The 23,716-nt window shown below is 48.3% G+C and overlaps 1 protein-coding gene across 2 annotated transcripts in view; it reads left to right on the top strand.

Moving 5' to 3' along the window:
* Window positions 1-23,716, top strand: part of RHPN2 (rhophilin Rho GTPase binding protein 2) — a 106,944-nt gene that overhangs the window by 48,811 nt on the left and 34,417 nt on the right. For both annotated transcript variants that reach the window (XM_063614060.1, XM_055237111.2), the window contains 2 exons: window positions 12,522-12,650; window positions 17,826-17,901. In XM_063614060.1, the coding sequence (XP_063470130.1) occupies window positions 12,522-12,650; window positions 17,826-17,901 (205 nt within the window). The remainder of the gene's footprint in view (window positions 1-12,521; window positions 12,651-17,825; window positions 17,902-23,716) is intronic.

Below are 23,716 nucleotides of genomic sequence, written 5' to 3'. Positions count from 1 at the left end.
GCTCAGGCTGGTCTCAGACTCCGAGGCTCAAGCAATCCTCATGCCTAGGCCTCCCAGAGTGCTGCGATGACAGGTGTGAGCCACCATGCCTATTTATTTATTTTTTGAGAGGAGGTCTCACTCTGTTGCCCACACTGGAATGTAGCAGTGCAATCCTAGTGTGTCCGGAATTGGTGGGTTCTTGGTCTCACTGACTTCAGGAATGAAGCCGCAGACCCTTGCGGTGAGTGTTACAGTTCTTAAACGTGGCGTGTCCGGAGTTTGTTCCTTCTGATGTTTGGATGTGTTTGGAGTTGCTTCTTTCTGGTGGGTTCATGGTCTCACTGGTTCAGGAGTGAAGCTGCAGACCTCCGCAGTGAGTGTTACAGCCCTTAAGGTGGTGCGTCTGGAGTTGTTCGTTCCTCCCAGTGGGTGCGTGGTCTCGCTGGCTTCAGGAGTGAAGCTGCAGACCTTCGCTGTGAGTGTTACAGCTCATAAAGGCAGTGTGGACCCAAAGAGTGAGCAGCAGCAAGATTTATTGCAAAGAGTGAAAGAACAAAGCTTCCACAGTGTGGAAGGGGACCCGAGCGGGTTGCCACTGCTGCCTCAGGCAGCCTGCTTTTATTCTCTTATCTGGCCCCACCCACATCCTGCTGATTGGTAGAGCTGAGTGGTCTGTTTTGACAGGGTGCTGATTGGTGTGTTTACAATCCCTGAGCTAGACACAAAGGTTCTCTATGTCCCCACCAGATTAGCTAGATACAGATTGTCGACACAAAAGTTCTCCAAGTCACCACCAGAGTAGCTAGATACAGAGTGTCCATTGGTGCATTCACAAACCCTGAGCTAGATACAGGGTGCTGATTGGTGTGTTTACAAACCTTGAGCTAGATACAGAGTGCCGATTTGTGTATTTACAATTCCTTAGCTAGAAATAAAGGTTCTCCAAGTCCCCACCAGAGTAGCTAGATACAGAGTGTCGGTTCGTGCATTCACAAACCCTGAGCTAGACACAGGGTGCTGATTGGTGTGTTTATAAACCTTGAGCTAGATACAAAGTGCCGATTGGTGTATTTACAATCCCTTAGCTAGACATAAAGGTTCTCCAAGTCCCTACCAGACTCAGGAGCCCAACTGGCTTCACCCAGTGGATCCCACACCAGGGCTGCAGGTGCAGCTGCCTGCCAGTCTGGCGCCCTGTGCCCGCACTCCTCAGCCCTTGGGTGGTCGATGGGACTGGGCGCTGTGGAGCAGGGGACAGTGCTCGTTGGGGAGGCTCGGGCCACACCGGAGCCCACGGAGGGTGGGGGGAGGCTCAGGCATGGCGGGCTGCAGGTCCCGAGCCCTGCCCCATGGGAAGGGAGCTAAGGCTGGGTGAGAAATTGAGCACAGCAGCTGCTGGCCCAGGTGCTAAGCCCCTCACTGCCCAGGGCCAGCGGGGCCGGCCATTGGCTCCGAGTGCAGGGCCCGCCCAGCCCACGCCCACCCGGAACTCGCGCTGGCCCGCAAGCACTACGTGCAGCCCTGGTTCCACGCCTCTCCCTCTACATCTCCCAGCAAGCTGAGGGAGCCGGCTCCGGCCTTGGCCAGCCCAGAAAGGGGCTCCCACAGTGCAGCGGCGGGCTGAAGGGCTCCTCAAGTGCTGCCAAAGTGGGAGCCCAGGCAGAGGAGGCGCTGAGAGTGAGCGAGGGCTGTGAGGACTGCCAGCACGCTGTCGCCTCTCACTAGCCCACTGCAGACCCAAACTCCTGGGCTCAAGTGATCCTCCTGCCTTAGCCTCCTAAGCAGCTGGGACTATACATGTATACCACCATTCCCAGCTAATTTTCATTTTCAAATTTTCTGTAGAGATGGGGGTCTCCCTAGATTGCCCAGGCTGGTGTTGAACTCCTGGCCTCAAGTAATCCTCCTGCCTCAGCCTCCCAAGATTGTGCCACTGCACTCCAGCCTGGGCGACAGAGCAAGACTCTGTCACCAAAAAAAAAAAAAAAAAATTAATTTTCTTACTTATTATATTTTGCAGGAATCAATATTATTATCTTTTTCTTTTCTTTTTTTTTTTTTTTTTGAGATGGAGTCTGGCTCTGTGGCCCAGGCTGGAGTGCAGTGGCCTGATCTCCGCCCACTGCAAGCTCTGCCTCCCAGGTTCATGCCATTCTCCTGCCTCAGCTTGCCGAGTAGCTGGGACTACAGGCACCCGCCACCACGCACAGCTAATTTTTTTGTATTTTTAGTAGAGATAGGTTTTCACCGTGTTAGCCAGAATGGTCTATTTCTCCTGACGTCATGATCTGCCCACCTTGGCCTCCCAAAGTGCTGGGATTATAGGCATGAGCCACGGCGCCCGACCCGATATTATTATCTTTAAAGCAAAATTGAGGAATGCCTTTGTTCTCCAGACATCAGGATATCTGGACACCCCCAGGTCTGGGTCTGTTTTAGAAAACTATTAATTTGTTCCCTTTACTGTGAACATTTAGAGGCTAGGAATGGCTAATTTTCTGAGAATGCAGCCCAGCAAGTCTCAGCCTCTTTTTCCAGCCGTCACTCAAAATGGAATCGCTCTGCTTCGAACGCCTCTGACATACACCTGTGCTAGCAACGAAGCTCAGACTCCAGGGTTGATTTCTCAATCATGGTTGCACCAAAGGTCAGCATTACAGAAACCAACTCTGAGACCCCACCTGGCTGCCAACAGTTTCAGAGTGACCCACGTAAAGAGGTCTACGTCTTAAGGGCAGCTCATTGATTTGTTGGAAATGTATTTAAAAAAAATTTTTAGGCTGGGTGTGGTGGCTCAAGCCTGTAATCCCAGCATTTTGGGAGGCCGATCCTCAAGAATCACTTGAGGCCAGGAGTTCAAAACCAGCCTGGGCAACATGGTGACACCCTGTCTTTACTAAAAATACAAAAATTGTCTGGGTGTGGTGGCTCACACCTGTAATCCCAGCACTTTGGGAGGCAGAGGCAGGTGGATCACTTGAGGTCAGAAGTTCAAGACTAGCCTGGCCTACAGGGTGAAACCCCATCTCTACTAAAAATACAAAAAATTAGCTGGATGTGTTGGCACACACCTGTAACTCCAGCTACTCGGGAGGCTGAGGCAGGAGAATCGCTTGAACCTGGAGGCAGAGGTTGCAGTGAGCCAAGATTGTACCATTGCACTCCAGCATGGGTGACAGAGCAAGACTCCATCTCAAAAATACTGCATCTCAAAAATAAAAACTAAAAAAAATAATTGTTTTAGTTAGAGACAAGGTCTCACTATGTTGCTTCGGCTGGTCTTGAACTCCTAGCCTCAAGCAATCCTCCTGCCTCAGCCTCTCAAAGCACTAGGATCATAGGCATGACCCACTTCACCTGGCTTTCTTGTAAATCTTTTTTTTTTTTTTTTTTTTTTTTGAGATGGAGTCTCGCTCTATTGCACAAGCTGGAGTGCAGTGGTGTGATGATCTTGGCTCACCACAACCTCCGCCTCCCAGGTTCAAGCGATTCTCCTGCCTCAGCCTCTTGAGTAGCTGGGACTACAGAGGTGTGCCACCATGCCCAGCTAACTTTTGTATTTTTTTTTTTTTTTTTTTTTTTGAGATGGAGTCTCGCTCTGTCGCCCAGGCTGGAGTGCAGTAGCGCGATATCTGTTCACTGCAAGCTCTGCCTCCCGGGTTCACACCATTCTTCTGCCTCAGCCTCCCGAGTAGTTGAGACTACAGGTGCCCACCACCACACACGGCTAATTTTTTTGTATTTTTAGTAGAGACAGGGTTTCACTGTGTTAGCCAGGATGGTCTTGATCTCCTGACCTCTTGATCTGCCCACCTCGGCCTCCCGAAGTGCTGGGATTATAGGCGTGAGCCACCGCGCCTGGCCAACTTCTGTATTTTTAGTAGAGACGGGGTTTCACTGTGTTGGCCAGTCTGGTCTCAAACTCCTGACCTCGTGATCTGCCCGCCTTGGCCTCCCAAAGTGCTGGGGTTACAGGCGTGAGCCATCGTGCCTGGCCTTGTGGCAAATCTTAAATCAAAAATTGTTGCCAGGCCAGGTGCGATGGCTCACACCTATAATCCTAGCACTTTGGGAGGATGAGGCAAGAGGATTGCTTTGTCTTAGCAGTTTGAGACCAGCCTAGGCAATATGTTGAGACCCCTGACTCTATTAAAAAATATATAAAATTAAAAAAAAACTATTTTGCCAAGCTGGGAGCGGGGAGACATGGCAAATTTATATATAAAGGTGGAAAAATAAAAAGTTGGCATTACGTGGAAGCTCTCCAGGGATTTTGGTGGGGTTCTTAGGGTCTCAGTTTTTATTTATTTTTATTTTATTTATTTTTTTCTTTTTTGAGACGGAGTTTCGCTCTTGTAGCCCAGGCTGGAGTGCAATGGCACAATCTCCGCCCACCGCAACCTGTGCCTCCCGGGTTCAAGCGAGTCTCCTGCCTCAGCCTATCGAGTAGCTGGGATTACAAGTGCCCGCCACCATGCCCGGCTAATTTTGTATTTTCAGTAGAGATGAGATTTCTCCACGTTGGTCAGGCTGGTCTCCAACTCCTGACCTCAGGTGATTTGCCCACCTCGGCCCCCCAAAGTGCTAGTATTATAGGCATGAGCCACCGTGCCTGGCCTATTTTAATTTTTATTTTTTTTTGAGATGGAGCCTCGCTCTGTCGCCAGGCTGGAGTGCAGTGGCGTGATCACTGCTCACTGCAACCTCTGCTTCCCAGGTTCAAGTGATTCTCCTGCTTCAGCCTCCCAAGTAGCTGAGAGTACAGGCGTGTGCCACCATGCCCAGCTAATTTTTGTGTTTTTAGTAGAGATGGGGTTTCACCATGTTGGCCGGGCTGATCTTGAATTCCTGACCTCAGGTGATCTGTCCACCTTGGCGTCCCAGAGTGCTGGGAATACAGGTGTGAACCTCTGTGCCCGGCCTTAGTTTTTATATTTAAGTTGAACCTACTGTAGTGCTAAGAACCAATCAGCTCCCTCGCTGCCTGGAGGGAGTAGTCTTCACTCTGTCATTTGTTCTTCCATGAACTAAAATTTGTTCAGCGCCCCCATGATGTGGAAAGGGCTATGCCAGGTTCTTTTTTTTTTTTTTTTTTTTTTTTTTTTGAGACGGAGTCTCGCTCTGTCGCCCAGGCTGGAGTGCAGTGGCGCAATCTCGGCTCACTGCAAGCTCTGCCTCCCAGGTTCACGCCATTCTCCTGCCTCAGCCTCTCCGAGTAGCTGGGACTACAGGCGCCCGCCACCACGCCCGGCTAATTTTTTTTGTATTTTTAGTAGAGACGGGGTTTCACCGTGGTCTCAGTCTTCTGACCTCGTGATCCACCTGCCTCAGCCTCCCAAAGTGCTGGGATTACAAGCGTGAGCCACTGCGCCCGGCCATATGCCAGGTTCTAGGAAAAAAATACCAAGAGAAAGAAGGCTTGTCCTCTAGGAATTATAATTGAATTATAATTGTTTATCTTCCTTCATTTTAAAGTAGATTTGAAGTACCTTAACATATTCATACAACATGTAAGATTAAATCAGGAGTGAATGAAGATATGAAGGCAAGAGAAAGAAGAATAAAGGAGAGATTTAGCTGGAGGTAAGGCTAGTGCATGCCACAAAGTCCTATATACTTTGTGAAATGTGAGCCATGGTTTGTCTCTGAGCTTCCTGGCAGGCAATAGGGGGAAGGGAATATATTTGGAACACATTTTATATTCACTAGCCAAAAGGAATCTCATTTGTAAGAAGAAATGAACCCATTCCTGATACTGAGGGATGGGAGGATTCCCCCCACCCCAATCCTTGTGAACATTATCAGCTACAGAATCAGTCGTTTTCTCAATAAGCTCTTTGTAGCACAGGTTTTACAAGCTGCAGATTGTGACCTGTGGTGTGTAATGACATCAATTCAGTGCGTTGCTGTGGCATAATAAAAGATAAATATTTGGCCTTTGTCCTGCTCCTGTGTTCCTGGCACACAGCTCCTGAGTGATAAAAGTATCTTTTGTATGCTAATGAGATCACTCTTGGTGGGAGACTTTAGAATGGATGCTGATCCCCAGAAAGCACAAGCCATGGTGAGAGGGCTGGAAATTTCAGCTCCTCCCTACACCACCTCTGGAGAGGGGAGAGAGGCTGGAGATCGAGCTCAGTCACCAGTGGCCAATGATTTAATCATCTGTGCGTATGAAGCCTCCATAAAAAACCCTGCATTAGGCTGGTCATGGTGGCTCACGCCTGTAATCCCAGCACTTTGGGAGGCTGAGGTGGGTGGATCACCTGAGGTCAGGAGTTGGAGACCAGGCCAACACGGTGAAACCCTGTCTCTACTAAAAATACAAAAATTAGCTGGGTATGGTGACAGGCGCCTGTAATCCCAGCTACTCGGGAGCCTGAGGCAGGAGAATTACTTGAACCTGGGAGGTGGAGGTTGCAGTGAACTGAGATCGCACCACTGCATTCCAGCCCAGGGGAAAGAGCAAGACTCTGCCTCAAAAAAAAAAAAAAAAAAAAAAAAAAAAACTGGGCACGGTGGCTCACGCCTGTAACCCCAGCACTTTGGGAGGCCGAGACAGGCAGATCACGAGGTGAAGAGATCAAGACCATCCTGGCTAACATGGTGAAACCCCGTCTCTACTAAAAGTCCAAAAAATTAGCTGGGCATGGTGGTGGGCACCTGTAGCCCCAGCTACTCAGGAGGCTGAGGTAGGAGAATCACTGTCCCAGCTACTCAGGAGGCTGAGGCAGGAGAATCATTGGAACCTGGGAGGCGGAGCGTGCAGTGAGCAGAGACCACGCCACTGCACTCCAGCCTGGGTGACATCATCTCAAAAAAAAAAAAAAAAAAAAATAACACCTACATTAGCCGGGTGCAATGGTGCATATCTGTAGTTCCAGCTACTCAGGAGGGTGAGGGAGGATCACTCAAGCCCAGGAGCCCAGGATTTGGAGGCCAGCCTAGGGAACATAGCAAGACACCATCTATACAAAAAATAAAATAGGGCTGGGCGTTGTGGCTCACACCTGTAATCCCAGCACTTTGGAAGCCTGAGGCAGGCGGATTGCTTGAGCCTAGGAGTTGGAGACTGGACTGGGCAACATGGTGAAAAAATACAAAAATTAGCCGGGTGTGGTGGTGCATGCCTGTAGTCCCAGCTACTTGGGAGGCTGAGGTGAGAGGATCATTTGAGCCCTGGAGGGCGAGGCTGCAGTAAGCCATGATCATGCCACTGCACTCCAGCCTGGGTGACAAAACAAGACCCTCTCCCAAAATAGAATAGAATAGAATAGAATAGAATAGAATAGAATAGAATAGAATAGAATAGAATAGAATACAATAGAATACAATAGAATACAATAGAATACAATAGAATACAATAGAATAAAATTCTAAACAATGAGGTTCAGGGAGCCTCTGGGTTGGTGAACACATTGAGGTGCCTGGAGTGAGCATGGAAGCCGTGCCTGTCTCCCACCATAACTTGCCGTGTGCACCTCTTCCAATTGGCTGTTCCTGAATTGAATAACATTAACCAGTACTGGTCCATCAGGTGCTTTCCTATGTTCTGGGAGTCTTTCTGGTGAATTACCCAACCTGAGGAGGTGGCAGTGGGAACCCTTGATTGACAGCTCATCAGTCAGAAGCACAAGTATCCCCCTCTCTCCCAGGATGTGTGACTGGTCCCTAAAATGGGGGCAGCCTCATGGGACCGAGCCCCTACTCTGTGGGGTATGTGCTTACCCCGGGAGCTGGGGTCAGAATCGAATTGAATTGTTGGATACCCAGTTGGTGTCAGATAATCAGAGAGTTGGAGGGTTGAAAACATAATTGTGTTTTAAAAATAAGTTATTAGAGTAGACTAGAATATGCTGGAGTGGATCACGCCTGTGACTTCTGTGAGACTTTTGTTGCAGGGGCATGTGTCTGTGTGTGTGTGCATGCATGTACTGAGTTGTAAAATAAAATATATTTCTTTTTTCTTTTTTCGTGATGGAGTCTTGCTCTGTCACCCAGGCTGGAGTGCAGTGGTGCGATTTCAGCTCACTGCAACCTCCACCTCCCGGGTTCAAGCGATTCTCATACCTCAGCCTCCTGAGTAGCTGGGACTACAGGCATGTGCCACTATGCCTGGCTAATTTTTGTCTTTTTAGTAGAGACGGGGTTTTACCATGTGGCCCAGACTGATCTCGAATTCTTGGCCTCAAGTGATCTGCGTGACTTGGCCTCCCAAAGTGCTGGGATTACAGATGTGAGCCACTGCGCCTGGCCTAAAATGTATTTCTTACTGGTGCCATAGCCATACACACACAAAAATCTCTAAATTGATGAAATTCACCAAGCTGAGCCTCCAGTATCTTATTTTCTGGGGGAGTCCAAATGTGCATGTGTGTGGACTTCCAGGGCCACAAGAGGAAGAGTGTTGTCACACGTGACGAGGGCGGAAACTTCGATTTTAGAAGTGTTCTCACCATTCCCAGACTGATAAGATTGACTCACTGTGCCTGAACTGTTTGTACAAATGGTATGGTTTATGTGGAACCACTTGCCTTCCTTCTGGGAATCCAGAATTTTGGAGCATGCTAGGCAGAGGTGCCTATGCTATCAGCCACCAGTAAAAACCCTGGACACAGAGTCTCTGAGCTTCCTTGGTAGATGGCATTTTACGTGTGTTGTCACAACTCCTTGCAGGGGGAATTAAGCACGGTCTGTGGGATTCCACTGGGAGAGGACCCCTAGAAGCCTGGGCCGGGCCTCCTCCCAATTTCACCCTGTGTGCCTTTCCCTTTGCTCATTATGCTTTGTATCTTTTGCTGTAGTAAACCATATCCATGGCTTTTGCAAGTCCTCCTAGATTAACACTGAACTTGGGGGTGGTTTTAGGGACCCTGACATACCTATGGATGTCAACCTGCTTTAGCACTATTTGTTGAAACAATAATCTTTTCCACATTGAATTGATTTGGCACTTTTGTTCAAAATCAATTGTAAAGATTTACTACATAAATGTAAACATTTATTCCTGGACTCTTTTTTTTTTTTTTTTTCTGAGACGGAGTCTTGCTCTGTCGCCCAGGCTGGAGTGCAGTGGCGTGATCTCAGCTCACTGCAAGCTCCGCCTCCTGGGTTCACACTATTCTCCTGCCTTAGCCTCCCGAGTAGCTGGGACTACAGGTGCCCGCCACCATGCCTGGCTAATTTTTTGTATTTTTAGTAGAGACGGGGTTTCACCGTGTCAGCCAGGATGGTCTTGATCTCCTGACCTCGTGATCTGTCCATCTCGGCCTCCCAAAGTGCTGGGATTACAGGCGTGAGCTACCACACCCGGCCTATTCCTGGACTCTCATTCTGTTTCATTGCCTATCTTTATGTCAGTACCATGCTATCTTGATGACTATGGCTTCTTAGTAAGTTTATTTTTTATTTTTTTTTGGGGATGGAGTTTCGCTCTTGTTGCCCAGGCTGGAGTGCAGTGGTGCGATCTTGGCTCACTGCAACCTCTGCCTTCTGGGTTCAAGTGATTCTCCTGCATCAGGCTCCCGAGTAGCTGGGATTATAGGTGTCCACCACCACGCCCGGCTAATTTTTTGCATTTTTAGTAGTGATGGGGTTTCACTGTGTTGACCAGGCTGGTCTCGAACTCCTGACCTCAGGTGATCTACCTGCCTCAGCCTCCCAAAGTGCTAGGATTACAGACGTGAGCCACCATGCCCAGCCCAGCTTCTTAGTAAATTTTAAAATCAATATGTCTTCCAACTCTGTTCTTATTTTTCAAAATTATTTTGCCTATTGTAGGTTTTTTTTTGCATTTCCATATGAATTTTAGGATCAGCTTGCCGATTTCTAATAAAAAGGTTAGTGGCGGCCGGGCACAGTGGCTCACGCTTGTAATCCCAGCACTTTGGGAGGCTGAGGCGGGCAGATCACGAGGTCAGGAGATCGAGACCACGGTGAAACCCTGTCTCTACTAAAAATACAAAAAATTAGCCGGGCGTGGTGGTGGGTGCCTGTAGTCCCAGCTACTCGGAGAGGCTGAGGCAGGAGAATGGCATGAACCCGGGAGGCGGAGCTTGCAGTGAGCGGAGATCGCGCCACTGCACTCCAGCCTGGGTGACAGAGCAAGACTCCGTCTCCAAAAAAAAAAAAAAAAAAAAAAGTTAGTGGGATTTTGATTGAGGTTGCATTGAATGAATGTACCAACTAAGGAGGCTTGACATCTTGACAATAATGAGCCTTCCCATCCATAAACCATGGACTAGCTCATCTTTTAATATAGCTCAGCATTGTTTTGTAGTTTTCATTTTACATGTCTTGTGATTCTTTTGTTTATTCCTGAGTATTTTATTCTTTTTGATGCTATTGTGAATGGAATGGTTTTCTCAATTTCAAGATTGTTCATTGCTAGTATATAGAAATAGAATTGGCCAGGCACAGTGGCTCATGCCTGTAATCTCAGCACTTTGGGAGGCTGAGGCAGGAAGATTGCTTGAGCCCAGGATTTCTGGGCCAGCCTGGGCAACATAGTGAGACTCCATCTCTACAAAAAAATACAAAAATTAGCCAGCGTTGTGGTGTGCACCTGTAGTCCCAGCTCCTTGGGAGGCTGAGGCTGGAAGATGGCTTCAGCCTGGGTGGTTGAGGCCGTAGTAAGCCATAATGGTGACATTGCACTCCAGCCTAGGTGACAGAGTGATACCCTGTCTAGAGAAAAAAAAAAAAAATTGATTTTTGTATATTGATTATACCCTGTGACCTTGCTAAATTTATTAGTACTAATATTTGTTTTATGGATGCCTTAGGATTTTCTATATATAAGATAGTGCCATCTGTAAATAAAGATAGTTTTATTTCTTCCTTTCTAATCTGGATGCCTTTAATTTCTTTATTTGCCTCATCGATTAGAAATAGCAAAAGTGGGCATCTTTGCCTTGTTCCTGGTGAGAAGAGGAAAGCAGTCATTCACCACTAAGTGTGATGTTAACTGTGGGTTTTTGTAGGTGTCTTTTATCAGATTTCATAAATTCTCTTTTATTCCTACTTTGTTGAGAATTTTTGTTATGAATCTGTGATGGATTTTTTTTTTTTTTTTGAGACGGAGTCTCGCTCTGTCCCCCAGCCTGGAGTGCAGTAGCACAATCTCAGCTCATTGCAAGCTCTGCCTCCCAGGTTCACACCATTCTCCTGCCTCAGCCTCCCTAGTAGCTGGGACTACAGGCGCCTGCCAACATGCCTGGCTAATTTTTTGTATTTTTAGTAGAGACAGGGTTTCACCATGTTAGCCAGGATGGTCTCGATCTCCTGACCTCGTGATCCATCCACCTCGGCCTCCCAAAGTTCTGGGATTACAGGCTTGAGCCACCACGCCTGGCCTGTGAAGGATTTTGTCACATAGTTTTTTCAATATCTGTTGAAGTCACCATGTGTTTTTTGTCCTTTATTCTGTTAATATAATATATTATATTGATTTTCAGATGTTAAACCAACCGTGCATTCCTGGGATAAATCCCACTTAGTTATGGTGTATAATCCTATTTATATGTTGCTAGGCTTGGGTTGCTAATACTAGTCTTACAGAATGAATTGGGAAGCATTACCTCTCCCTTCATTTTCTCATTCATTTATTTTATTTTACTCTCTATCTTATATGTATATATTTTTATATTTCATTTCGTTTTATCTTATTTTAGTTTTTAGAGGCAGTGTCTTGCCCTGTCACCCAGGCTGGATTGCGGTGGTGTGATCATAGCTCACTGCAGTATCAACCTCCTGGACTCAAGCGATCTTCCTGCCTGGGACTATAGGCATGCACCACCATGCCCAGCTATAATCATCCATTTCTTTCTTTTTTTAAAACAAATTTTTATGTTTATTTATTTATGTATTGTGATTTCTCCTACCGAAAGAAATCATTCATTTTTTTTTTTTTTTTTTTTTTTTTTGAGAGGGAGCCTTGCTCTGTTGCCCAGGCTGGAGTGCAGTGGCACAATCTCAGCTGACTGCAACCTCTGTCTCCCAGGTTCAAGCCTCAGCCCTCTGCATAGCTGGGACTACAGGCGTGCACCACCATACCCAGCTAGTTTTTGTATTTTTTAGTAGAGACAGAGTTTCACTATATGTTGGCCAGGCTGGTCTGAATTCCTGACCTCAGCTGATCCACCTGCCTCGGCCTCCCAAAGTGCTGGGATTACAGACGTGAGCCACCACACCTGGCTGGAATCATTCATTTCTTTTCAAGTGGTTATCTTACAGTATTCTAAGGCATGGCTGGGAGCAGTTTTGTTTTCTCTTCTCAAGACTGAGTTTTTGCAGGATGTCATAGAGTTCATGTCTGCAGCTCACAGTGTCATTGCCTGTGTCCCCGGCTCCACGTACTGGCAGGTGTGCTGCAAGCTGGGCAGGTGCCCTGTGTCCCTGGGATACCTTACTCGACACTCCTGGCCCTCCTCTGCAAGCCGTGCCCTGATCCTCCCTGCAGGGACTGGGGATTGGGTCTGCTCACCCAGAAGCTGGGATACCTGGCTGAGGGCACATCTCTCCCTCTTCTCTTTGAACAGAGTGGCCACAAACCCAAAGGTGCGGGAGCAAGTGCGGCTGGAGCTGAGCTTCGTCAACTCAGACCTGCAGATGCTCAAGGAAGAGCTGGAGGGGCTGAACATCTCGGTGGGCGTCTATCAGAACACAGAGTAAGTGGGAGCAGCACACCTTCCAGAAGCCTCTGAGCCAGAGATCCTTCGTACATCCAGGGTGCTGCACAAAGAGGCCAGATAGGGTTCTAGACTGGGGTGTGGCAGCCCCCACTTTTGGAAGTGAGAGAACCATCAGGTTTGGGGTTGAGTGAGGTGCTAGACTGGAAGGGATGAGCCCATTTGTTGGGAAATACCTGCAGTGTTGGACAAAAAGGCATTTGTGAGGCCGGGCACGGTGGCTCACTCCCGTAATCCCAACACTTTGGGGGGCTGAGGCGGGTGGATCACCTGAGGTCAGGAGTTCGAGACCAGTCTGGCCAACATGGTGAAACCCCGTCTCTACTAAAAATAAAAAAAAATAGCCAGGGATGGTGGTGCACACTTGTAATCCTGGCTTCTCAGAGGCTGAGGCAGAATTGCTTGAACCCGGGAGTTGGACGTTTCAGTGAGCCGAGATCACACTACTGTACTCCAGCCCGGCTGACAGAGCAAGACTCTGTCTCAAAACAGAGAAACAAGGCCGGGCGCGGTGGCTCACGCTTGTAATCCCAGCACTTTGGGAGGCCGAGGCGGGTGGATCACGAAGTCAGGAGATCGAGACCACGGTGAAACCCCGTCTCTACTAAAAATACAAAAAATTAGCCGGGCGTGGTGGCGGGCACCTGTAGTCCTAGCTACTCGGAGAGGCTGAGGCAGGAGAATGGCGTGAACCCGGGAGGCGGAGCTTGCAGTGAGTCGAGATTGCGCCACTGCACTCCAGCCTGGGTGACAGAGCGAGACTCCGTCTCAAAAAAAAAAAAAAAAAAAAAAACAGAGAAACAGACAAAAAAAAAAAAAACAAATGAAGACAGTATAAAATCTAGTGTAAATACACGTGATGAACCAAGATAAGTTAACAGTTAGATGCCTTGGATTTTATAGTTAATTTTCAGTAATTCCACGTAGTCACATTTCATAGACACGCAAACATTAGCAAGATATGTTATTAAATTCAACTGAACAGACATTGAGCAAGGATATTTTAGTGGGTCACCATAATTTTCCTAAGAAACATTAAAGTCATTAAAGGGACATTTTTAGGACAATACCTTTCCAATGTTGGCTAATTATTTCCTCATTTATTTGCCAAGGAACAAAAAGCATACACAAATACTTTGGGATTAAGGCCAAAGGCCAAAATTGACCCTGTAAGGGAGGCCACTATGCACATACAGAGATTCTGTGCACTGTACTTAGGTTGGACTGCAGTCTGTTTCCTAGCTGGAGGTGACAAACTGAAACAGAAAAATCCAAATTAAAACAAAGTAACACACCAGTCTCCTTTTAAGGTTGTATTTCCTTTTTTTTTTTTTTTTTTTTTTGACACAGAATCTCCCTCTCTCACCCAGGTTGGAGTGCAGTGGCGTGATCTCAGCTCACTGCAATCTCCACCTCCTGGGTTCAAGCGATTCTTGTGCCTCAGCCACCTGAGTAGCTGGGATTACAGGCGTGCACCATCACACTTGGCTAATTTTTTTTTTAGTAGAGACAGGGTTTCATCATGTTGGCCAGGCTAGTCTTGAACTCCTGGTCTCAAGTAATCTGCCCGCCTTGGCCTCCCAAAGTGCTGGGATTACAGATGTGAGCCACTGTGCCTGGCCCGTAGGTCAATTTTGAAGGCACTCTATCGTATCATTCTCCATAACTCAATTTTAGAATCGATTTCTTCAAGGTGAAAGCCAACAACACCATCCCTCAGAATTGCAATACATCTCCAAAAATGGAGATCTAACTATGAAAGAAATGCCCCTCTTGCCTCATGCCTGTAATCCCAGCTCTTCAGGAGGCTGAGGTGGGGGATCGCTTGAGCCCAGGAGTTCAAGGCCAGCCTGGGCAACATAGTGAAACCTCATCCCTACAAAAAATAAGAAAATTAGCCGGGCATGGTGGTGCACACCTGTAGTCCCAGCTACTCAGCAGGCTGAGGTGGGAAGATCACTTGAGCCAGGGAGGTCGAGACTGCAGTAATGGCAACAGAAAGAAGTCCTCTCTCAAAAAACACAAAAACAAAACAAAACCCTAAGTGAAATGCTTCTTTTTAAGGAGAAATAACTTTGAGACAGTTCAGAGAAGGGTTTACGTGCTTTTTCAGTGTGGGCATGAGACTTCTCAAAAAGTAGGTGGGCCCCAGGGGAAACTCAGTTGGAAAATAGCTCCCTGGATTTGGGAACCTTGAGTCACCTCTGGAATGTGTGTTTCCTGGTGCTGGTCCTCCGCAGGGCACCGGGGTGGTTTCAGAGCTGGAGGGGAAGCGTCAGTGTGTGAAACCTCGCTGGCTCTTCCCTTTGTGACACACCATGCCTGGCTTACCTGTGGGCTCCTGTACGGTTTTTATTGTTTGTTTGTTTTATTTATTTATTTTTTTGAGATGGAGTCTCTCTCTGTCGCCCAGGCTGGAGTGTAGTGGCACGATCTCGGCTCACCGCAACCTCCGCCTCCCAGGTTCAAGCAATCCTCCTGCCTCAGCCTCCTGAGTAGCTGCGACTACAGGTGCATGCCACCATGCCCAGCTAATTTTGTGTATTTTTAGTAGAGACGGGGTTTCACCATGTTGGCCAGGCTGGTCTTGAACTCCTGACGTCGTGATCCACCCACCTCAGCCTCCCAAAGTGCTGGGATTACAGTCATGAGCCACCACACCCAGCCTCCTGTGCAGTCAGTGTGACAGCTAATGGAAGGTTCTCCCAGCCTATGCTCTGGTGTTCACTTCCAGTGTTTGTCCAAAAGGTTCAAGTTCTGGAGGAGGCGAGATGGGGCCAAGGTTTGGTAATAAATGTCGGCTGTTCCACACTCGCATTTGCTGTGCCGAAGAGCAGGGATGTGCAACACAGGGCTTCCCACAGAGTGAACCGAAGGTCTCTGGAGTGGTCCCTGGGCTCTAGAGTGGCCAGTCACTGCCCTGTGTCATTGGGAAGAGGGAGAGCTGTGCAGATTCAACACGGCACGATGCATTTGGGTCCTGCACTCTTCTGTTTTCTTTTTTTTCTTTTTCTTTTTCTTTTTTTTGTCTTTGTTTTTGAGACGGAGTCTCGCTCTGTCACCCAGGCTGGAGTGCAGTGGCGCAATCTCGGCTCACTGCGAGCTCTGCCCTCCGGGTTCACACCATTCTCCTGCCTCAGCCTCCCGAGTAGCTGGGACTAAAGGCTCCCGCCACCTTGCCCAGCTAATTTTTTGTATTTTTAGTAGAGACGGGGTTTCACCATTAGCCTGGATGGTTTCGATCTCCTGACCTCGTGATCCACCCGCCTCGGCTTCCCAAAGAGCTGGGATTACAGGCGTGAGCCACCATGCCCGGCCCTGTTTTCAAAGTAGATTGTTTCTTTCTTAGCATGGTTGATCTTTTTTTTTTTTTGAGATGGAGTCTCGCTTTGTCGCCCAGGCCTGGAGTGCAGTGGCGTGATCTTGGCTCACTGTTACCTCTACCTCCTGGTTGAAGTGATTCTCCTGCCTCAGCCTCCTGAGTAGCTGGGATTACAGGCACACACCACCATGCCCAGGTAGTTTTTGTATTTTTAGTAGAGACGGGGTTTTACCATGTTGGCCAGGCTGGTCTTGAACTCTTGACCTCAGGTGATCTGCCCGTTTCAGCCTCCTAAACTGATGGGATTATAGGCGTGAGCCACTGTGCCTGGCCTGCACTATTCTGTTTTCAAAGTAGACTGTTTCTTTCTTAGCATGGTTGATCTTTACAGTCTTCTAGGAGGCAGGCGGGAAAGAAATAACCTCATGGTGCAGATGGGAAAACTCAGGGAGGCCAGAGGGCACCTAGAGGGCACTGTCAGTGCCCTGTTGGGGCTGGGGTGCCCTGGAGCTGGGACTCAGGACATTCGCTCCTTCTCTTCTCGTTGCCTGGATAGCCGCAAACCTGGCTTCCCGCCCTGCGTAGCCTGGAGGAGCCGCAGGATCCGGCTTTCCATGCCCCCAGGATAGGTCTCACCTGGCCGTAGCACAGCTGCGCTGCAGAGCCAGGTTCAACTTAAAGCTGCATTGTCCCCTCGCCCTGCCCAGCCTTCCTGGCCTTCTTGTGGGGCTGGGCTGAGCAGCCCAAGGAGGTCTCCTGTTACAGGTCAGGGAGCTCCATTCACTTCCAGCCTGGGCTCCATTCACTTCCTGCTGGCCCTGCCCCTAGGAATGTAGGCTCAGGGAGCACTCCCCAGGCGACCTGTGGTTACGGAGTGGTCAGCTGGGGGAGAGGAGGTGGAGGGTGTCTGACCCTGGGCTGGGAGGCAGGTGCACTTCGGTGTCAGATGGGGCTCCTGCCCTGACGGCATCTCCTGTGCTGGTGGTGGGACGCCTAGACACTTCCCGAAGAAGAGGCCCCTACGAACCCAGAGTTGCAAATGTGAGGGTGTTGGAGAGCTGCCACAGCTGTGGGACCTGCTGAGGTGGGCAGAGCAGGAGGGGGTGAGGAGCTGACAAAGGAGGCGCAGGGCAGCAGGGTGGTACACCCAGGTGGGAGCAGCAAGTGCACCAGGCACAGACCCTGGCACACAATAGACTCTCAGCACAGCTACCAAAAGAAGCATTGAGACTGAGCTGGGCGTAGAGGCTTGTGCCCATCATCCCAGCACGTTGGGAGGCCAAGGTGGGCGGATCACTTGAGGTCTGAAGACCAGCCTGGCCAACGTGGTCAACATAGTGAAACCCCATTGCTACTAAAAAAATATACAAAAATTAGCCAGGTGTGGTGTCGTTTGCCTGTAATCCCAGTTACTCGGGGGGCTGAGGCAGGGGAATTGCTTGAACCCGAGAGGCGGAGGCAACAGTGAGCTGAGATTGCGCCATTGCACTCCAGCCTGGGTGACAGAACAAGAGTCTCTCAAAAAAAAAAAATTAAATAAAAAAGGAGCCACTGAGGCATTGAAACTGGAAGATAAATCAGTGTCAAGATGCCAGGGGCCTGATGTGTTAGGCGGGGTGGTCCAGCAGTCTTAGGGAGCGGGGTCAGTTTTAGAGCAGAGGGTGGGGCATGACCAGAGTCATCCTTATGGAAAATGAGCCTTTCAGCCAGGTGAGTACTGGATGGGGCAAGGAGGGGGCACACACCTGAGCTGGGTTGCTGAGGGCAAGGCCGTGGGGTGCACAGGGGTCCGGTTGGGGGTGTTCATACATACCTTGTTGTGTTCCTCATAGGGAGGCATTTACGATTCCCCTGATTCCCCTTGGCCTGAAGGAAACGAAAGACGTCGACTTTTCAGTCGTCCTCAAGGTAAATCTCAAAGCCATGGGCACCAGACTCAGTGTTTAAAATGGAAATAGGCCATTTGCAGTGGCTTATGCCTGTAGTCCCAGTTACTTGGGAGGCTGAGGCAAGAGGATCACTTGAGCCCAGGAAATGGAGGCTGCAGTGAGTTGTGATCATACAACTGCACTCCAGCTTGGGCAACAGAATGAGACCCTGTCTCCAAAAAAAAAAAAAAGAAAAAAAAAAGAAAAAAATGGAGATTGAGAAAATATGTATCCCTTGCAATGGCCTTAGGCTCAACAGGCAGAGTCACTTGATATCTACAGAGTGACCCTGAGGCCCTTCTCAGCCAGCTACATGCATAATTTATATGTTTATTCCTGCCATATTTTTGTTGTTGCCTTTGATGGCTTCTGAAGCTCTTCCTGGGTCTTGGACAAGGCAGGTTGGAAACCCAGGAGGGCCTTCCCCGAGAGGCCAAGTCAAAGAGGGTCTGTAGTGGATATGCTTTGAAATTTAAAACGTATATCCTCTTTTATTAATAGTGTATTTTTTTCTTAAATCATGTAACCAGTTTAGGTTATGTCTTTGGAAGAGTAGCTAAAGTTTTTTCTCTAACATTTTATTATGAAAATTTCCAAACTTTTCAAAAAATTTTAAGAATTTTATAGCAAACCCCTGCGTACTCACTTCTTCCAAGAACATACTGCCAGCATTGCTTCCTGACATATTTGTCCATCTGTGCATTCTTGTGTCTGTTAGTTTGGTTTGAAGGTAATTGCAGTTTTTGCCATTGAAAGTAATGGCTAAAGGCCGGGCACAGTGACTCACGCCTATAATCCCAGCACTTTGGGAGGCTGAAGCAGGCGGATCACTTGAGCTCAGGCGTTGAAGACCAGCCTGGCTAAAATGGTAAAACCCCTGTCTCTACTAAACGTACAGAAATTAGCTGGACGTGGTGGTGCACACCTGTAATCCCAGTTACTTGGGAGGCTGAGGCAGGTGAATCATTCAAACCCGGAAGGTGGAGGTGGAGGTTGCAGGGATCCGAGATCACACCACTGCCCTCCAGCCTGGGTGACAGAGTGAGATCCCATCTCAAAAAAAAAAAAAAAAAATTAGCTAGGTATAGTGGCATATGCCTGTAATCCCAGTTACTCGAGAGGCTGAGGCACGAGAGTCGCTTGAACCCAGGAGGCAGAGGATGCAGTGAGCTGAGATTGTGCCACTGCACTCCAGCCTGGGCAACAGTGAAACTGTGTCTCAAAAAAAAAAAAAAAAGAGAACGAAAGTAATGGCTAATATCAGTCTGTCTTATTTGTGATGCAATTTCAAAGGAAATCAAAGATGTCAATTCACTCCCCTTAAATATTTGAATAACCAGAGTCTTTGCTTGTGCGTCCCCCTGCCACATTACTGGGTATCTGGACTCCTCTCCCATTTGGCAGATCGTCATAAGCCCACCTGTGCCTGGCACTGTGCTGGGTGCCAGAGGTGCCACAAGCCCTGCCTGCAGGGCGTTTGGGTCAGTGGGGGTTTCAAGTGGGAAGTGGAAGAGGTGCTTCAATGAAGAACACAGGAGAGACCGTGCCCCGAGGCTGGGGCCGGGAGACCGTCCTGTGCCTGGAATACCGTCCTCTTCCTTCCCTCTTCAACTGTATCGTTTGAGTTTTTAACCAGTTGCCTCCAAATTCCGTCAAGGAGGGGAAAGGGGATGAGGTGCAGGGTGGCCCAAGTTTGCGCCATGCAGCCTAGGCATTGGTTATAGGAATTAATCCTAGCATCGTGAAAATTGCTTCGAAGAAATATTTTACGTTCTTCTTTTTTTTCTTTTTCTTTATTATTTTGAGACAGCGTCTCACTTTTTCACCCAGGCTGGCATGCCAGTGGCATGATCTCGGCTCACTGCAACCCCTGCCTCCTGGGCTCAGGTGATCCTCCCACTTCAGCCCTGAGTAGCTGGTACTACAGGCAGGTGCCACCGTGCCTGGCTAATTGTTGCATTTTTCTTTCTTTCTTTCTTTTTTATTGAGATAGAGTTTAGCTCTTGTTGCCCAGCTAGAGTACAATGGCGTGATCTCGGCTCACCGCAACCTCCACCTCCTGGGTTCAAGCGATCCTCCTGCCTCAGCCTTCCGAGCAGCTGGGATTACAGGCATGTGCCACCATGCCTGGCTAATTATGTATTTTTAATAGAGACGGGGTTTCTCCATGTTGGTTAGGTGGGTCTCGAACTCCTGACCACAGGTGATCCACCTGCCTTGGCCTTCCAAAGTGCTGGGATTACAGGCGTGAGCCACCATGCCCGGCCAATTTTTGTATTTTTTGTAGAGACAGAGTTTCCCACTGTTGCCCAGGCTGGTCTCAAACTCCTGGGTTCAAGCAGTCCTCCCGCCTCGGCCTCCCAAAGTGCTGGGATTATAGGCATGAGCCACTGTGCCTGGCTTATTTTACTTTCCATGATAATCCTCTTAGTTGGCTCATCTTGGACTACTTTTAGTTTAGAAAAGAACACATCTTATGACATTTTGACTATTACTTTTTTTTTCTTTCTTTCTTTTTTTTTTGAGCTGGAGTTTCGCTCTTGTTGCCCAGGCTGGAGGGCAATGACGGCATCTCGGCTCACTGCATCCTCTGCCTCCCAGGTTCAAGCAATTCTCCTACCTCAGCCTCCAAGTAGATGGGATTACAGGCACCCGCCATCATGCCTGGCTAATTTGTATTTTTAGTAGAGATGGGGTTTCACTATGTTGGCCAGGCTGGTCTCGAACTCGATCCACCCGCCTCAGCCTCCCAAAGTGCTGGGATTACAGGTGTGAGCCACCACTCCCGGCCAACTACTACTTTTAAAAGCAATTGGTTAATACTTTGGAAGCACTTGACCTTCATTCTCAGAGACGGTGAGTTGTTTGACATAAATAGAGGACTTTTTGACTGCTGCCTTGTTTAAATCCTGTGAGTTTGGGGTTTATTTTGGAATTGGAGAAGGGAACTTGGTATTCTGAGTGTTTCAGGACTCAAATTTACCGGAAAGTTTAGATTCTGGGTAGAAAGCAATGAAAACAATCCAGGAATTGCAGCTTTATGCCACACTGCCGCAGCCTGCCTGAACTTTTACGTGAGATTTATGCCCAGATGCAATGGCTCACGCCTATAATCTTAGCACTTTGGGAGGCTGAGGCAAGAGGACAGCTTGAGGCCAGGAGTTCGAGACCAACCTGGGCAACAGAATGCGACCTTGTCTCTCTCTCTCTCTCTCTTTTTTTTTTTTTGAGACACAGTCTCACTGTGTTGCCCAGGCTGGAGTGCAGTGCTGCAATCTCAGCTCACTGCAACCTCCACCTTCTGGGTTCAAGCGATTCTCCTTCCTCAGCCTCCTGAGTAGCTGGGACTACAGGCATACACCACCATGGCCAACTAATTTTTGTGTGTATATGTGTATTTTTTTGAGATGAAGCCTCGCTCTGTTGCCCAGGCTGGAGTACAATGGCGCGATCTCGGCTCACTGCAACCTCCACCTCCCGAGTTCAAGCAATTCTCTGCCTCAGCCTCCTGAGTAGCTGGGGTTTCAGGTGCTCACCACCACGCTGGCTAATTTTTGTATTTTTAGTAGAGACAGGGTTTCACCACGTTGGCCAGGCTGATCTCGAACTCCTGGCCTCAAGTGATCCACCTGCCTTGGCCTCCCAAAGTCCTGAGATACAGGCATGAGCCACCGTGCCTGGTCAGTTAGATAATTTTTTATCCCACTAAGTACATTAATCTACCCTAGTTTACTAAGTTTCAAATTCAGGATCACATATATAATTTAATCAAAATCCTCTGTGACTTTTATGAGGTGAACATAAGATTGGAGTGCAGTGACATGATCATGGCTCACTGCAGCCTCAACCTCCTGGGCTCAAATGATCCTCCTCCTGCCTCAGCACGCCTGGCTAAGTTTTTATTATTTGTACAGATGGGGTTTCACTATGTTGTCCATGCCGGTCTCAAACTCCTGGTCTCAAGTGATTCTCCCACCTTGGCCTCCCAAAGTGCTGGGATCACAGGCATGAGTCACTACACCTGACCCCTTTTAACCACCATGCCCAGCTATTTTATTTTTGTATTTTTTAAATTTTTAATAGAGTCAGGGTTTCACCATGTTGGCCAGGCTGGTCTGGAACACCTGACCTCAAGTGATCTACCTACCTCAGCCTCCCAAAGTGCTGGGATTACAGGTGTGAGCCACCATACCCAGCCCATGGCCAAGTTTAAAGAAAAGAGGCATAGTCAGCTGGGTGCAGTGGCTCGTGCCTGTAATCCCAACGCTTTGGGAAGCTGAGGTGGGAGGATCACCTGAGGCCAGGAGTCCGAGACCAGCCTAGGCAACATAGGAAGACTCTGTCTTTACGAAAAATAACAATATTGGCTGAGTGTGGTGGTGCACACCTATAGTCCCCTCTACTGGAGAAGCTCAAGTGGGAGGATGACTTGAGCCCAGGAGTTCAAGGCTGCGGTGAGCTATGATTGCACCATTGCACTCCACCCTGGATGACAGAGCGAGACCCTCATCTCTTAGAAAAAGAAGGCACAGCAAAATTGTATATTTAGTACAAATCCGTTTTTGTAAGACAAGTGTTTGTGTGTCTGTACGTTGAACACACAAAAACAGGAGGAGCTTTAATGTAGAAGTTGTGTAAAGAGGTTACTCACAGTCACTTGGGAAGACATAATTGAGCAATCTATGTGATCACCTTTCTTGCAGCTTGAGGCAGCCAGCACTTGTAGGGGCGGGGGTGGGGCGACAGGGCAAAACCCCATCTCTATTAAAAAATACAAAAAATGAAATTAGCTTGTGGCACATGCACATGCCTGTGGTCCCAGCTACTTGGGAGGCTGAAGTAGGAGGATTGCTTGAGCCCGGAGAAGTCAAGGTTGCAATAAGCTGCGATCGCACCACTGCACTCCAGCCTAGGCAACAAAGTGAGACCCTGCCTCAAAGATAAAACAAAATAAAATAAAATAAAATGCCTTTATAACATGGTTAAGGGTCTTCTTGGCAAAGGAAACTTGTTTCTGGGGACTGTTATGACAGTCCTACCCTCAGGGTCTGTGCTGGGAAACTGGTCTGGGTCCTGAGGGAGACCTAGAATTACAAGTCTGAGCCCCTGAATATCTGCGGTGTTTGCAGTATAGTTGAATGTATAGGCCATAGACTGGTCTCGTACTCCTGGGCTCAAGTGATTTACCTGCCTGGTCATCACAAAGTGCTGGGATTACAGATGTGAGCCACGATGCACAGACACAAAGACATTTTTAAGCAAAAAATTAACTTCAACTCTTAACTTTTACTGAAGCAACACAACATTTAAAAACATAGGCGTGGGGTGCAGTGGCTCACACCTGTAATCCCAGCACTTTGGGAGGCTGAGGTAGATGGATTGCTTGAGCCCAGGAGTTTGAGACCAGCCTGGGCAATGTGGTGAAACCCCGTCTCTAGTAAAAATACAAAAATTAGCTGCGCATGGTGGCACATGCCTGTAATCCCAGCTACTTGGGAGGCTGAGGCATGAGAATCACTTGAGCCTGGGAGGTGGAGGTTACAGTGAGCCAAGATCGCAAGATTGCACTGTAGCCTGGGCAACAGGAGTGAAACTCTGTTTTTTTTTTTTTTTTTTTTTTTTTTTTTTTTTTTTTTTTAAACAAAACAAAACAAAAAACAAAAAACTATGGCCGGGCATGGTGGCTGACATCTGTAATCCCAGCACTTTGGGAGGGCGAGGTGGGGGGGATCACCTGAGGTCAGAAGTTTGAGACCAGCCTGGCCAACATGGTGAAACTCTGTCTCTACTAAAAA

This window comes from Symphalangus syndactylus, chromosome 13 (assembly GCF_028878055.3).
Source record: "Symphalangus syndactylus isolate Jambi chromosome 13, NHGRI_mSymSyn1-v2.1_pri, whole genome shotgun sequence".
Lineage (NCBI taxonomy): Eukaryota > Metazoa > Chordata > Mammalia > Primates > Hylobatidae > Symphalangus > Symphalangus syndactylus.
This window is presented reverse-complemented; position numbering and strand designations above follow the sequence as displayed.